The sequence below is a fragment of the Manis javanica genome, chromosome 4 (assembly GCF_040802235.1).
Source record: "Manis javanica isolate MJ-LG chromosome 4, MJ_LKY, whole genome shotgun sequence".
Taxonomy (NCBI): Eukaryota; Metazoa; Chordata; class Mammalia; order Pholidota; family Manidae; genus Manis; species Manis javanica.
Window position 1 is genome coordinate 150,627,326 of NC_133159.1, and position 16,661 is coordinate 150,643,986.

The following is a 16,661-nucleotide window of genomic DNA, read 5'->3' on the forward strand; positions in this document are numbered from 1 at the left end:
CACCCTGGCTTGAGTCTCTGCCCTCCCACCTCCCCATCAGGCTCCGATGGCTGTTAAAGCCCCTCAGTGAGTACCAAAGATGAACGGCAAACATGCACCCAGGCTTTGTGAACTCTCCCTGGACGAGCTGGAAGGCTCCCACACACCCCTCCCGCTCTAGAGATGCCAAATTGTACAGAAGTTTAGTCCTGGGTATGACCTGACTTGGCCAAAGTCACAGCCAGTCACTGCTGGGACTTAAGACTACCAGCAGCCAGGACTGCTTGAGAGCTCACTGTGGGCAAGCTCTGCACAAGTGGGGTACAGTTCCATGATTTCATTTCATTGCCTTACAAGGGTGGTAACATGATGTGGTCCTACAGATGTGGGACCCACGGCCGGGGAGAGTGACCACAGCTCCGTGGGAAGATTCCTTCAGTGTGAAGGACCCTCGGGCTACCTCAGCTCTCTAGAGACCGCTGGAGGCCTGGGCCAAAGGGTCTGAGCCTGCCTTTGAGAGAGGGGGCCATTAAATCAAGTCTTAGTTCTGCTCTCACTGTTTAAATGCATTTTTTGTATAATTCTTACCACTACAGACTAAATACCTTCACAGATCTATCAAGAATACACAACCAACAATTTTGGGAACCAGTGCTTTAAATTCAAGCCTGGCTATCTCAGACATTCACTGGGAGAAGCCAGAGGAAGCTCGGCTGCCATGCTGTGGGGGCAAGGAGGGGGAAAAAGCCAGATAGAAATTGGACAAACTGTCTTCAAAGGCACATGGGTCTCCTTCAGACAGGATCCTCCACCCACCATACTCACAAGCACTCCTTTCACTACCCACCCCCAACCTTTTTCCACCATGGAAAAAATGGACTCGAAATTACAGTGTACACAGTCCAAGATTTATACAAGTTACTGAAGTTACTTATTTTAAATCTCACAATGCTGATGCCAGCCTAAAAAAAACAAACAAACACACCACTTCAAGGTAATTCAATGAGTTGTTTTTTTTTTTTTTTAAACAAATTTGTACAGAAGAAAAAAAAAATCCCCGGATCACAGTCTGCATAATACAGTCACCCTGTCTAGTTTGCAGGAAGCCAGGGGAGGAGCTGGGATGGACAGCTGTACTCTGCAGAAGTAACTTCTGCTCACAGATGACATGGGGTATGGAAAAATCTTGAGTTCCCTTTGTTCTCCAGTGTATCTTATACAAAATATTACATTTTTTAAACATATATTTACAGAGTTTGCACAAATAGAAAATGGTTATAAATTACAACAAGGCTTGGCAATCTAACAGCTCCTCTCCCCCAATGACCAAGGCCAGAGGTATGATTGCTTCATACTTACATATGCATTAAAAAGTCTGCCTTTTTAGAGACCTACATAAAGTTCATAAAAACTGGTTAAACATCATTCATTCATTTATGCAAGCTGTACAAGTAATCAATACCAATTATTCAGTTCATGTCTTGCTCCCTGAAAATAGATTTTGAAGTAAAAGAGACCCCTTCAAGCAAGCAACACATCCCTTGACTTGTCTGCTGTCATCTACAGGATGGAGGAGAAAGTGGGAAGGAAGAAGGGCAAGGAGGGGTAATAGGACAAGGACAACCTAGCTGAGATGGTTCTTCTTCCACTTCATTTTTTTTAATTTTAAACAGCTTGGAACCAGGTTAAGCCAACTGGCTCATTAAACACCATCCCATGGCTCTGAAGAGAACTCACAGTTCCTTCTCAGAGACGAAACATCTTTGTAACACAAATACAGTATGAAAAAAAGGACTTCCTGGGGAGGACAAAGTTTGTTATTCTGATGTGAAGTCTTTCTTTGCCTTAGTGCCAAGCCCAATTTCAACAGTGCAAAAAAGACTCAAGAAGCAGTTGTGGAGGGATGGGGGTCAGAGGCTCACGTAGTAGCTGTCTACCCATTGAGCAAGTCCTCGCTCCACCAGTGATCGGTTTATCAACACCACCTAGAAAACAAAGTTTCCTTGAGAGCTTTGCCCACGGCACCTCAGGGCCACTTCTTGAACCAAAGTGTGTCCTCCCTTGTACAGTCCCAGGCTGCCACCACAAACAAAGGGTACGGGTGCGGGCATGACTCACTCATTTTTTAGGCCAAAAGGAGTGTTACTTGAATGTCTGTTGGCATGAGGACAGGCTTTTTCCTATACTGAAGACATCCAAGCTTGCACACCATGAGATGGTATGCCAAATAAGCCAACAGACAGAAGGTGCAGAAAGGTCCAGACACTTGGGGGGCTCCCTGTGCACTGCAGCGTGTCTGGCAGCATCCCAGCTGTCCCCACTAGAGGATACAAGCAACATTGCCCCAACTGTGACAACCAAAAATGTGTCTGACACTACATGTCCCCTGGGGGCCACTGGTCTATGGTTATATCCTCTGATTAGCTCAAGAGGAAACAACAGCAGAACCAGCTCCCAGTCAACCCATTACTGCTGGCCAGACACTCAGAAGGAAAAGAGAACTTACTTCATCTCCAATCACACTCCACAGCTGAATCAGAGGAAGTCCAGTTGGACTGTAACTTGTCACCTAAAAACAAAACCAAGCATGTTTAAAAGCTACCCGTGCACTCCTCCTTAAAGACTGCTGGCCGCCAAGGGCCCAAGCCCAACCGAGGGAGGAAGGAATTCAAGGTCAGTTCCCGAGAATCCCAGATACTAGGGAAGCGAGGCCAGGAGGCACTGCAGAAGCCAGGTAGGCCCTCAGACAGACTCTGTCCAGCCTGCCCACCTCCCAGCCACCAGTCACACCTGAGCCAGCAGTGCTGCATTTCCTGTCATTTCGCTCATAGCGGCATCTGCTTCAGGTGAGAACTGGTCATTATCTTGAGGAGAAGAAAAAGCAGCATTTAGACTCACTGACGCAAAGCACTCCTATCACTCACACAGTTCCCAGGGGTATCCCAGGCAGAACACTTCAGAGGCTGCCATGGGACTAGGGAACTTCGCTGGGGAGAGCCAATGTCAGGACAGCCACATGGGGAGCAGAGCCCAGGCCCCCAGGTGGACACATTCAGGGTCCCTGCTGCATGCTACAGGGAGGAAGGGAGCAGAGCCCGGGCCCCCAGGTGGACACACTCAGGGTCCCTGCTGCATGCTACCCATGGAGGAGGAGGAGGACCAAAGGGACACCTGATCTGACTTCGATGGAAATGTCACCACTGCCACCACCTATCTGGGGCCTAACCTGGCTTGGCACATTGTAGACATTCTTCTACCCCATCAGTGACACCCAAGGAGATGGCAGGTGTTCTCCCTGCTCTCCAGGTGAGAACATGGACACAAAGGATGATGGCCAAAGGCCAACCAGCTCCCAGAGTGGTGAAGGAGGAATTCAAATCCAGGCAGCTGGCCGCAGAGCCCAGTACAGGCAGTGCCCCCACAGGGGCAGGGTGCTGAGGCAACATTCTGTCAGAATTCAAGTTATGGTCAAGAACACACCCAAGGCAAGATGGACAGGCAGGTTTACGAAGGTCTGGGAATGTCTTACTGAGGCAGCAGCATTTCAGCTGGGCCTGGACAGACCATTGAGATGGACAGAAGTGGAAAGAAAGGTTGGGCAAGAGCAATAAAGGAAAACAAGCCGAAGCCCTTGTCCAGTGCTCTAGCTGCTGTGCCTCTGGCTAGACCAGTGTTTCTAATGCATGTCATTGCTTTAGACAAGTAAGAATAAGATTAGAAAGGGCAAACCTCGGGAGGGAGGAGCATGGAAGGAACAAACTATTACCTACAAATACAAAAATCCTGGCCATAAATTAGCTGCTATTTGACCAGCTCCTGGGTTTAGGTAATTCCCTTGGCCACCCTGAAAGACAGGTACCACCCCATTTTCAGGGCGGGTAAGTGGATCAAGGCTAAGCAACCTGCCCAGGATCACACTGCCTGCGCCCCTCTCTCCAGGGATGAGATCACAGGCTAAGACACCACACAGGTCAGTGGTTATGTAACCCCTGTGGGTACCTAGGGGTGAGGCCCAGCCAGGCAGTGGCGTGGGCCTCAATGCCTGCCCTCAACCACGGGTGCTAGGACTCTGGGTCTTGACTATGGCTCTGGAAAGTACCTGTGCCAGAAACCTCTCAAAGCTGGAGGCCTGGGTAGACTACAGCAGTGCACCTGAAAAGATGGTCTACGGACCAGCAGCACTGGCCCCACCTGAGAAGTTGTTAGAAATGTGAGTTCTTGGGCCTCCGCCCAGACCTACTCAGTCAGAAACCGAAAGAGGAAGTGGTCTGTGTTAGCATGAGACCTCCAGGTGTGAACAAGCACCCTCAAAGAGAAAGACCTCCTCTCAACACCCGTGCCTCCAAGCCAGAGGCCCCACCTGTTACCTGACAGGGGCATCACACTGTCCAGAAGGACCTCTGCTCCCTGGAATGGCAGTGTCACAAAGTCAGACCTAGAAATGCAAGAAGAAACAAGTTAAGCACAGACGTGAAGGCTGAACCTACTCCAGGCCAGTATTTAACTCACACATAGCACCAACATAGCACCAAGACCCCCGGCAACCCAGGATGAAGCAAAGCAGGGGTGCCCGCGACAGTCAATGGGCAGTGGCTCCTGGCATGGCTGAATGTAGTGGCCTCAGTGGTCACAGAAGTCCCAGGAAGAAGCCTGCTTCTCTTCTGCTACATGACCGGGGGGAAGTCTTCCACAGAAAGGCCTTTCTAGCTCAGATTGGCTGAGGTGAGCAATGAAGTTTGTTCATATCAGACTCTACTGTAAGTAGCGCAGGTAGCAGGATGGAGGAATTAACCCACATCCCAGGCTTAGTAGAACTGAGCCAGCTATGCAGAAATCACACATCCCCTAAGAAGCAGGGTGCATGCCTGTCTGTCTGAGGGGTCCCAACTCACCGGATTTGCCGAAGCACATCTACTTTCACTCTCTTATATCCACCGTAGTCCACATAGCGAATCTCGACTTCATCTGTTTCCTCATAGGAGGCCACCACTTGAGCTCGCCACCAGGCACCGTCCATGCCAGGGGCGGCGCAGATGACCGTTACTGCAGGACAGGGAGAAAGCATGTGGACATGTGTGACCCAGGCCAGGGCACCAAGGGGTTCTTCTGGTCAATGCTACCCACCCCACCGTGTTACTTCTCAGAGGCCTGTGCCTCCACAAGGCTGGAGAACAGCAAGGAGTCCCCAGAGCTTCCCCAGAGCCCAAGACTGCTGGTGCAAAGTCTCTGTTGTGAGAAATTCACCCTATCATGTGCACTGCCCAAATAGCTATCCAGACCAAAATGCATGCATCCAGACCCATTTACTCAGTAACTTACCAAAGCCTGACAGAGACACAGATTAACTGGAAAAACCAAATACAAGCCAAAACTCAGGGAATGAAGACTTAGATCCTTAAGAGGAAGTCCCAGAAAGCATCAAGAACCTCCAAGAGCAGATCTCAGTAGCCTACTATCTAGAGCCTGCTCCAGCTTCTGACAACTCGGAAGCTGACCAGAAAGGGGCTCGAACTTTCCTACCAGAAGACCTAACCACCACTTCCTCTAGCCTTCGCTTCAGGAAGGTGCACTGATGCCCTGGGAAGCCAACGGGGCTAGAGAGCAAGTACCCTGAGGTCACTAATCCCAGCTGCAGAAGAGGCAGGTCACCCAGAGGCACCAGTAGCAGCTGCCCAGGCCAACTGGGATGAGGGCCTATGACACAGCTGACCACACTCTTAAAGGGACACCCTGGTGCAGTCATCTCTTGGACTCATTTGGTCTTTACTGCTGGGTTGAAGCAACATTAAATCTGACGAAAATTAAACCCTTACTCCTCCAAGAAAAAAACATATAAAATGCTACAGATAATGTCAAAGGTTTTCCTAATGCCTTGAGGCCCACCAGGGGCTCCAAATTAGGAGTCCCTGATGGGGATGGGTCAAGAGATGTCCTAACATTTGATTCTTGCTAACAAGGGCAATAAAAATAATGGCAATGAAAGACAGACTCAGGAATGCCACTGGGTTTGGCCAGACTCCAGCTCCTGCCCAGGTTCACCTGGGAAAGCCACGGGACTTCAGAAGCTGTTTCTCACCTGTCACATGGAGATAACCCAACCGCCTCGGAGGCCTTTGCTCCTAGGGAGCTTCTGTGGGGACCAGCATCTGCATCAGGTACTGTACATATAACACACACGACACCCACCCCCAATTCCTGGAACAAGTGGGTATCAGCTCCATTTAATAGGTGTGGCAGGCAGAGCTAGGATCTGAATCGTGTGTCAAAACTGCACTCCAACCCCATCACTCTGCCAGCCAATGGGAGCAGCAGCCTGGGCAAGCCAGGGAACAGTGCAGAGGAACCACGCCAAAGGAAGAACTCAGGGCTGCGGTTCCCATGAAGGATCCCATAATGCCTCCTCCTGGTCAAGACAAAGGGCAGAACAGGCTACCCCCAAAACTTCTCCCCGACCTAGACAGAGCCCAGGGCTCCCCACTGACGCCAGGGCAGCACTTACTTTCCACAGGGGTGGGCAAGGTAGGGATTCCGGGCTGAGAATAGCACAGGAACATCTGCTGGTCCAGGCTGCGCAGCGCATGGAAGGTGGGGTGTGTGTGCTGCTGTACAAACAGGTGTCCAGCATTGACCTGGTTGACCACGACGACCTCCACAGTGATGCCGTCGGGGAGCATGAGCTGTAGAGAGGGGAAGGGGCAGCAGGCACTGTAGCAATCCTTCCCTCATCAAGTCTGGGACAAGCCCTGAACCCCCAGGCAAGTCTCTGAACTGGCAAAGCTTTGGAAAGGGTATGGCAACCCACAGCAACGTGGCACCCAGGTGACAGGTTCAAGGAAACTACTTTAGCCATAAAGTGTTTGACTACTGTGGCCATTGTCCTGCAATGCCACGGGTAACCACTAGAGGCAGCATCCTGCTGGCCTGGGCAGCATCGGTGGGCCGGTTTCCCCTCCTCTCTCTAATACCCAAGGAAGGCAAATGGGAATGTGGCGGACGCTGAGAATAAAGTATCCAAGAATAACAGGTGAGGAGGCCTTCAACCCCTCAGCCAGCTACTCTGGGCTTACTGCTGACCCCAGGAGCTTAAGATTTAACAGCATCTCCCTACTCTGTTTTCCTGCCAGCAAGTCTGTTGTCAAAATTTGCAAGAATATGAGTCATAATTGTTATTCTCTATGCTCCACAGACCTCCTTCCAACACATTTCCACTCTGGCATTCGGAATATAGGTTTGCTCAGTAGCCAGGCTCCCATGAAAGGCCCTAGAAGCAGCCAGCCAGGTCTCTAGAAGACTTGTCCTTAAGACACTAGATGCTAAGCTACAGGCAACTTCTAGGTGCTCTGGATACAGCAGGGAATCTAGTCCATCTTCCAGCCAGGTGGCCACAACAGCAGCTTCTGCTGAAGTCCTGGCTTCCAACTCTCCCCACCAGGGCTGCTGGTTGAGAGGCACCTGGGTGTCCTCACCTGGCCCACTGAGCCACACAGAGAACAAGGGAAGAAAGCCATACCAACCACTCAATTTAAAAATAAAGAGTGGGTCTGGGCTAAGCTTCCTGGGGAAAAATTCTGTGATTCTGAAGTGAAACTTGGAGTAGTGTTCAGCCCACTCCCAAATATCCACAGGGAAGGAAGGGACATCCATTTCTTCCCCTGAGGCACAGGATCTTTGGAAAGGCAAGATACAGGACCAAGAAGTCTACCATTCTAAACAAAAGAATGGGAGGCAATTTTCTTGAATTCAGCCCATGTGTGAAATGCAGTAGTCTTTGGCCTACAGAACCATACAATTCTTCCACCGGTGAGATGAGGCTCAAATAGAGCTGGAGGCATGCTGCAGGATATGAGTGATAGGCCCCTGAGGCCTCAGATGTCAGCAACTCCTCTGTCAAACTCTTAGGGCAACCTCCAAAGAGCCACGTGGCTTCAGGGCCTGGGGAGGTGGTCATGGGGAGGGGGAAGGAGAAGGGACTCTTTCACCAGGGCCACCGCTAGACGTGGCTCCACTAGGAGTGAGGAACATAGTGACCCATCATGAGGCCATCCAAACCCACAATGGTGGGTCCCACCCAGGCCTCAGAGGTGTTGGGCTGAACATGGCACCAGCTTTAAGCAGATCCAAGCCAGTCTGGGTTCACCTAGTGTCCTAGATGGACCATAATCCTTTCCAGATGTCTTAGAAACACAGGGGGCCAAGGTGACAGAGCCAGGGGAGTTGTCCTTCCAAGTGGGGATAGAGGCACCTCTGGCTTTCTTCCAGCTCTTCAGTCCCCAACCCAGCACCAGAAAACACAGGCTAGAAGTGGAAGTGACCAGTGGAAGCCAGAGGTGAGAGGATACAGGAATCAAGGAGCTCCTGGCCTTCCTGGCCCATGGCCTTAGGAGTTTCTTGTTTGGGGCAGGTTAGGGAGAAAGGGAGACAAGAAGTCCTGGTCCTCCAGGAGCATGCTCACCCAGGAAGTCATTGGAAGAGAAGGCAGTGCCAGCGAAGGCAGGGGGGGAGCGTAGATATTGGTGAGATTCAGTTCCTTGAACTTCTTCCCAATCAAGTTCAGCGCCTTGTCTACATGACGCTGAGAGCCTAATATGGGGATGGAAGCAGGATACAAAAAGTAAGACAAACAGAGCAAAACCAACCTTGTGCATACCCATAGGCATTTTCCTGGAGTTCAAGTGTACCTTTAAAGTGCCAAAATAATGTTCTGCCTGAGGAAAAGAGGCATCTAAAGTGGCTTGTAAAGCACTGACCTTTCAGAGGAATCCCTCTGCTGCTGTGACCGATGCCTGAATTCAATAGAAAGCTGGTAGATGGAAAGAGCCTGGCCCTCATTGCCCAGAGGGGAAATCACACTTCTGCTCTGTGAGGGAGCTCTATGGGGCAGCGGGCCCTCAAAGCCCAGGAGCCCTAGCCCACCCACCTATGTGCTCATGTCTTTCCTGGCCTGAAGATCTGGGGGAGGGACATGAGTCTCAGTCAAGCACCTGAACTGGATGTGAAGGCTGAATGAAGATACCAGTCAGTGCTCCCTTCACCTGGGATAAGCAGGCTTCTCTGCTCAGAAACTTAAAGACTCCAAAGGGAAGCTGCTAGAACTCAAATGCTTTACACTTCAGGGGAAAAAAACACAGAGCAGCAGCTGTCACTGACCTTCTATGTGGCAGATCTGGATGTTCTGGGTGTAAGGCAGGGTTGAGATGTAGATCTTGGCACCAGAGGTTTGTTTCAGAAAACTCACATACCGCCCCTGCTTGCCAATTAGTCGGCCAACTAAGTGCTGAGAGAGATGGAGAATAAGAGTGTTAATGGGAAATCAATTCCCTACACTCTCGAAGACCTACCTTTGTTTTACACAAGGTCAAGCTCAAACATATTAATTATTAACATGTCAGCACTCATTTGCCAAGCACTGTTCTAAGAACTTAAAAATGGATACCTTTATCACCATGTTACAAATAAGGAAAGGGGCCCAGAGAGGCTAAGTACTTGCCCAGTATCACACAACTTCTAAGCAATCGAGCTGGATGGAGTCTGGTTCCAGGGACTCAGCAGTTCCCATGTCATCCCCAACAGTGAAGTCTAAATCTAAAAGGCCACAAAGGCAACATCGGCTCCTCTCAAACCCACACCATGAGGTGTTTCACCAGCCAATGGGTCAACTTATGACTCCTCTGACCTTGTCAGGTCTACTCAAGTTCAAAGATAAAAAGGCTCAATTTAAAAATAAAGGTCTAAGACCTTGGGCTTCTGCTGCCAAGTAACAGCAAGGATGGAGCCTTCAGAGCATGAGGCTTACAGAAGTGCCCAGAATGCCAGAGTTCAGGCAGACAGAAGAATCCAAACTTAGCCATGATGTAAGGCAAGCTCCGCAACAATCCCAATGACCCCACCCCAGCAGAGCCGCTAGTGATGCAGTCAGCTCTGCCCCCAGAGCTGCCTGGCCGTGTCCTCTCCAGCCACTGAAGGAGAGGGGAGGGTTTCCATCAGGGTCAAGGGAGAAGGTAACAACCATGGGAGGCAGCATTCCAGGGTCAGGGCGGCCCACAGGATCCAGAGTTCAGACGGAGCCTCCTCTCCACCTCAGCAGGGTGCGAAGTGCCCTGGAGGAACGCAGTTGGCCAATTATTTCTGAGCCCCAGAGATAAACCTAAAGATCCAGCTAATAAGTGGGAAGTTAGAACACAAGGAGCTAGAATCCACTTGAGCTCACTGGAACTGGGGACTGGTAAAGTCAACTGAGATCCACCAAATGAATAATGCAGTTAAAATTACATTTTCAAAGAAATGCAGGAAAATTAAATTGTTAAATATTTAAAAGAATTAATTAAAGGAACATAATCTCAGTTTTGTTTAAAAACCACAGGGTGTTAAGGCGAGAAGGAAATACAAGTCTTCACAGTCACTCTCGGGGGTAGGATTAGTGCTGATTTTTATTTTCTTCATGCATTTCTGTATTCTTCAAGTTCTCTAAAATATGGATATATGCTGTGCTCAATTATAAAATACACTTTGCACCTAAGACCTGGAGCAGGACACAGTGAAGGACTCACAGGTCCTCGGTCTGGGTCTTGCCAGCATACCCATACAGACCTGAGCCCGGCACATCCAAGAAAAGCCGCTAAATAGGTAAGTCGGCCTGAGTCTGAAGGAGACAAGAATAAGCAGCTCCTGAAAGTGGTTGGAAGAATCCCATTTTGCAGGAAGCTCTCTGAACCCTGGCAAAGGATCAGCAGTCCCTTTCCTTCAGGCTCTGACTCACTCAGGACCTTCTTCTGGCTTCCTGGCCTTCCCCTGGGCCTGCCCCCAAAGCCTGATGACCCCAGGCCCAGGGAACTTCCGGCTTGCAGAGCTTGAAGCTTTTACCTTTGGTACCTCAATCTCCCAGATGATGAGGTCAACCTTCTTAGGACTGGAGCCTGCCTGAGCATTCTGGAAACCGTCAGTCTTCCTGAGGCCACAGCAGCCCTCCACCGAATCCATGCTGTTCCCGTCAGACCCTGCAGGGGAGGAAGCACCAGGCACACAGGCACAGACACCAGCTAAGAGCAGTTAACAACGCAGAGCTTCCAAACTCACATTCCCAGGAGGCACCTGGCCCACACCCTCTCTTCAAGTTTGGCAGGTGACTGTCAACTCTCGGCCTAGAAGGCTCAGAACACAACCCCAGTGGAAGGAGGACTGGGGGTGTAGATACACCTAATTTTAGCTTGTCACTTACAGTCCCACTTGCTTAATTGGCAGCCACTCCCAGCCACAGCTGCTGGAGCAGAGACAAGTGGTGAACTGGGAAGAGTCAGGCACTGGCCCAGGAAGGGGAGCTCACGGAGCGGGGGAAGGGGCAGGCCAACAGGTCCACATGGTCCCAGGAGCCAGTGTCAGGCGCAGGCCTCCAGAGACTGACCAGTCATAACTGGTCCATACCCTTCAAACTATGCCAGCCCTCAGACCAAGGGTCCCTAATCCCCAAGGCCCCAGGCCTGTGCTCACAGGCAGTGGCCATCAGCCAAGCACAGCTAGAAGAGTTCCCCCTCACAGGCTTGTCTGAGAGGGCATTATTCTAAACCTGCATCAGGGTCCTACCAGGAATAGATGAAGGAAGGAGGTTCTCCTTTCCTTGTGCTTAGGCCCAGACTTGCTCAACTCTGAATGCTCTTCTGATTCATGGAGGCTTTTTAAACCCCTAGTCAAATACTGAGCTAAAGCTCATGCCCAAGGGGGCAGAGCAGGAAGCAGGACTCTGGCACAGACATAGGCTGTTCCCGTCTTGCTCAAGAGTGTGCCAAAGGGGCCAAAGAAAAACAGGGGTCCAGATCAGCTTAAGAGAAATTGTTCTGGCTTATATATGGAGGACTTAATTGTCAGAAGTAGATCACTCCTGAAATTCTACTAATTAGGTTATTTTCCACATGGTTTGTCCAAACTGGAGCCATAATCCTTTACCAAGCAGTCCACATACTGTCTGGAGTCAGAGGAGTAAGGCTTAAAAGAGATTCCACTACCAGCTAAGGAAGAGCGACCTTTAAAGTGACCTCCCTCAACACCAGTGAGATTGGCTGATGCCTGCCATGCTACGCCACCCAGAGGTGGCTCACACCACTCCAGGACTCCAGCAGGCTGCACTCAGAAGCCTGCCCGCTTCTAGCCGCCTCAGCTGGTGGTTCCTGGCCCCTCTAAGCTTCCACTGCATCACACACAGGCTGGGCTAATGTGGGAATGGCATGTAAGGCATGAACCTGGTGCTTAGCACAACTGAGTGCTCAATGAATGACACTACCAGGTACAACAGCAGCCCCACACCTCTCCACCCAGCACTACAGCTCCATGACAGCCTGTAGCTACCACAATCTATCTAGAGTTGGCATGGCATGGCTGCACAGCTTGTTAGTTAAGCTGAGAGGCAAGAGACAAAGGGAAATGCTTTTATTTTTTGAAAGAATGTTTTTCACTCATTTTAAGATTTGAGAAAACATTTTAACATCCCTGAAGTTAGGATGCATCTTACAGTCTCTGACCTTCTATAATCATGACGAGCATGATGACTTTTTTTCTTTTAGAGGTATACAGAGAAGTAGTGTCTTAATCAGTGGCATCTTAGAGGTGACAAAATATAGCGTGTGGTACAACAGATGCTGCTCAAAGTTCCCAATAAAGGTCCCCAGCCTCCCTGGAGCTGAAATGGTAAGGAATGGCTCCAGGATGAGCAAGCGAGAGACCTACGCAGGGAATTCGTTGGCCTCTTTCCATAAGATAAATGAAAATAGCCCAGGGTAGCTGCATACACAGGGTCAAGAGCTGCTGACCTGTAAGTTAGCAATCTGAACTGTCTACACTGGGGTCAGCACTCGAAAAACCCAGTGGACACTTCATTACCAAAGTGCCCCTCTTTCCTAGTGGTGATCTACAGCTGCACAAAAAGAAATTGGCTGAGGCTCTCTGTGAAGGAATAGGAGACAGCAACAAGGCAGGAAAGCGCCAGCCTCCCACAAGTATTCAAAGCTGTGGCCACTCTCTAGGCACTTACCCGGTAAGAGCTTCTGGAGGAGGAAAGCAGGTGAAGACATGGGAACAAGCACATGATTAAAAGGAAATAAACCACTAAAAAGCTCACACCCTTTCTTGGTACTCAAGGGAATTAAAGCTAAGGCAGCCTCTCCATTAAAAAACCATTAAAGATTGGTTTTAAAAGAGATAAAGAGGCACACTTAGGTTAATCAGTGGGCCCAACTTTTGGGCAGGTTCCTTCCGTAGCACTGGGGAAGGTAGGTACTGGCTGCTGAGCCAGGTTACAGCTCCCATGGTTGGGGGCATTCAGGGAGACCTAACTTCTCAATCACCCCCCAGTTCTGTGCTGTACCCTGACTCTCTGCAGGCCAATCGGGATAGAGTTGCTGTACCCTGACTCTCTGCAGGTCAATCGGGATAGAGTTGAAGAGCACTCTTGTCGCAGCAGCAGCAGAGGGAGAGACAGAGCTGCCTCCTTTCCCTAACAAATGAAGGGGAACCCCCGAGTCCTCCAAGTGGGGACTGCCCAAGACCCTCCTACCTCCCGAATGATCAACTTCTGCATCCACGGTCCATCCATCCTCAGTCCCCAAGTCTGACAACTCCCCTTTCAGAACCCCATTGCTGAAGGGCACAGTACTTTCTGACAGCGGCGGGGTGCTGGCCTTGTCCCTGGAGCTTGAGCTGGTCTCAGTACAAGAGTCTTCGAGCCCTGAAGTGCTGACAGAATCTGAGCACTGCCCACAGGAGGCCATAGAAGGGACACCCTGGCTGTCGTCATAGCCCACATCTTCCACCAGGACACTTGCCTGGTCTAGAGACTCTCCCATCAGGGCAGCTGGTGTTGGGCAGCGGGCCAGGGAGATGTGGCACGCAGAGTTCTTTGGCTTCTTGTCCTTGGTGGGGCTGGACAGAGGGCTGGTCAGGCAGTTCATGTAGGTCTTTGGTGGTGGTGGGCACCCTGGCGGCAGGCCTGGCAAGGGGAGGGCAGTGGCCGATGGGGCTGTGGTGGCCTCCGCAGCAGCCTCCATGGCAGCTTCCTCAGCCCTCTGCCCCAGGGCAGTGTTCTGGCTGACTAGGAGAGCACAGCTCTCCTCCTTCCGCCCTTGGAACTGACCAGCTGAGGTCTGGTACATTCGACCTGCAATCTTGCCCATGGTGGTGGCCAGCACTTCCTCAGTGGCCTCCAAGATCACTTTGGAGATGATCTGGAAGGCAACCTTCTGAATATTCTCATTTTTATTCAAGGCCTCCTCTTGGCCCAGTTCTCCTGTGAAGTCTCTGTCCCAGACTCGGCCACCCCCGGCCTGGGGAGCTGACCTCTCATTTTCCTTCTCCAGTTCTGGGGGCGCAGACTCAACGGAAGTGCTTGACAACTCCCCTACTGTGCCCCCAGCCTCTTCCACCTGTGGTGGGCCACTCTCCCTCTTCTCTCCTCCTCCTTCCAGGAAAGCCAGGCTAGGCACCTTGCTGTTCTGCAATTCAGAGCCCCGCTCCTGAAACAACACACCTTCTTCCAGCACAGTGTCTCCCAACACTGCCTCGCCAGTGCCTTCGGCCCCACCCATCTCTCTGGCCTTCTCCTGGGGGCCGTGCTTCTCTGCAAGGGTTGCACACTGGCCTTGCTGGCCCTGCCTGTCCATCCAGAACATAGACTCTAGCTTACACATCTCAACTGCTTCATGGGGAAATGCAACACCTTTTGGGGATGGAAGGGGACACTCTGGAGGGTAAGACCTGACGTCATCACCCATCAGGGCTAGTTCCATCTTCGCACTGTCATCTTTGCGCATTCCTGGTCGAAATCGTGTGTCCGTGGTGTTAGGAAGGTTGCCTGAGGACTCTGATCTATGACAGGCGGGATGTGCTTGCAGCAAGGTTAGGGGCTCCCCACAAGGCTTGCTTACAGAGGATAGCTCCTTTTCCGGCAGCTGTGTGACACTGGGGGATGTGGGCCCTTCTACAGGACAGGCATTCTCCATGGGGAGTGTTTCCTTGATGGCAGGGTGGGCCTTCTGCTCCCCAGCAGAGGCCTTCAACTGGGTGTCATGCCTGCTGTCGTCCTCTTTTTTACGAGAGAAGAACCACCACCAGCCAAGGAGCGCCAGCATCCCAGGCAATACCAAGGGGAAAAATGAACGGAACTGGATGGCCATCCTGGAGGTCTGAAGGAATTATACCTGCGAGAGCTGGAGGAGAGGTAGAGAGGGATGAATGAGAACCCAGTAAGAGGATCCTGATGCAAGTACACAGGAGAGACAACCAGCAGGTTATGCAGAGCTGTCTGCACTCCCAGTCCTGGCCCCTGAAGGAGCGTCCCTCCCTCTACACACACCCTCTAGGTGATCCACTAGACGCAGGTGGGCAGGAAGAGCCATCTCCCACTCCTGCTCCCTCATCCACCCACACTCCCTTAAAACAAGATAGGCATTCTCTTGAACCCAAATCCCTTCCTTCATCACTTCCTGATGTCAAATCCTTCCTCTGTTTCCCAAGGGGCTGGTTGTGTTTAGCGTATTTTATAAACTAACAGAACACTAATCTAATCAGACAGCATCAGAGCAATTTTAAACACCCATGGAATCTACATGTACAAATGTCTCTCACATATACCTACAAAAGCATCAGTCAACAAAACAGTAATTAAAGAGCAACGGACTCCAGAACAAGGATGAGTAAGATTTCAAAAGGATAGGGGGATGTTCCAGGGTATGGAAGGTACTGGCCACCACAATGCAATGGAGATACAGATCACATGTGGAGAACCAAATGGTTTAGCAAATCTGATGAGGGTTCTGGGACCTCAATGCAGAATCTGGACTTTATCCTATAGGCAACAGAGAACAAGCATAGTTCTGTAGTTCTGGGGATAGGATGAATAGTATGTCAAGCAATAGGAACTTGGAGACGGAAGTTCATTAAATCCAGACAAGGAGAAATAACAAGGGCCTACAAGAAGATGGTAGATATGTAAAGGAAATAGGAACTTGATTTTCTTCATCTGTAAGATGGGGACACATCATAAAGGATGGATGGTGTAAGGATTGGCTGAGATATGTATTAAGTGTTTTGCACAGCAAGGTTAGCTCTTATTAGAGGTGTGTGACAGACTTATTCTGGAAGCTTGTATTCAGTGCCTCCTATGACAGCAAATTTCATTTTCTCTGCAAAAATTTTAAGTCTGCCTTAAAAAGGTCAATTACACCTCAATTTGGGTTTGTGCTTTGTTAACAGAGATAAACATAAATGCCATAACAACTCTTATTATTTAATTTACTCATATGTTCTCTGGCAAAACCAGTGCCTACAGCTCCCAGGTGGTTCTAATGTTCAGCAGAGGCTGGGAACCACTGCTCCAGGACTGTGCTTCTCCAAGTGCACTCTATGGACCAGAATCATCAAGCGTCACCTGGAAACCTACCAGAAATATGGTATTTCAACCCCACACCAACAAAATCACAAGTTGAATTTTAAGGAGACCACCAAATGATTAAAACACACATTCCAGTGTATGAAGAATGCTAGGAAAAGTGTTCTGCCCCCAAAGTGAGGGGGATGGGCGAAGTGCTGGGGAGGAGGTCATCTCCAGAAAGTCCCTTCATCTTTAAAGATACCTTGCTATTGGCTAAAAATGAAGCAATGGAATTTGAAGACACAAAGGCAGGACTGGGCAATGGTCAAGC

At 50.3% G+C, this 16,661-nt stretch overlaps 1 protein-coding gene across 3 annotated transcripts in view; it reads right to left on the bottom strand.

The window, feature by feature from the left end:
- Positions 1 to 967: 967 nt before the first annotated feature.
- The window catches only part of AKAP1 (A-kinase anchoring protein 1), a 39,135-nt gene continuing 23,441 nt past the window's right edge, over positions 968 to 16,661 (bottom strand). For all 3 annotated transcript variants that reach the window (XM_036999065.2, XM_036999067.2, XM_073235400.1), the window contains exons 2-11: positions 13,520 to 15,167; positions 10,840 to 10,973; positions 9,127 to 9,253; positions 8,432 to 8,559; positions 6,479 to 6,656; positions 4,872 to 5,022; positions 4,347 to 4,414; positions 2,770 to 2,843; positions 2,486 to 2,548; positions 968 to 1,964 (exon numbers count right to left, since the gene is read on the bottom strand). In XM_036999065.2, the coding sequence (XP_036854960.1) occupies positions 1,890 to 1,964; positions 2,486 to 2,548; positions 2,770 to 2,843; positions 4,347 to 4,414; positions 4,872 to 5,022; positions 6,479 to 6,656; positions 8,432 to 8,559; positions 9,127 to 9,253; positions 10,840 to 10,973; positions 13,520 to 15,134 (2,613 nt within the window). In that variant the 5' untranslated portion in view covers positions 15,135 to 15,167 and the 3' untranslated portion in view covers positions 968 to 1,889. The remainder of the gene's footprint in view (positions 1,965 to 2,485; positions 2,549 to 2,769; positions 2,844 to 4,346; positions 4,415 to 4,871; positions 5,023 to 6,478; positions 6,657 to 8,431; positions 8,560 to 9,126; positions 9,254 to 10,839; positions 10,974 to 13,519; positions 15,168 to 16,661) is intronic.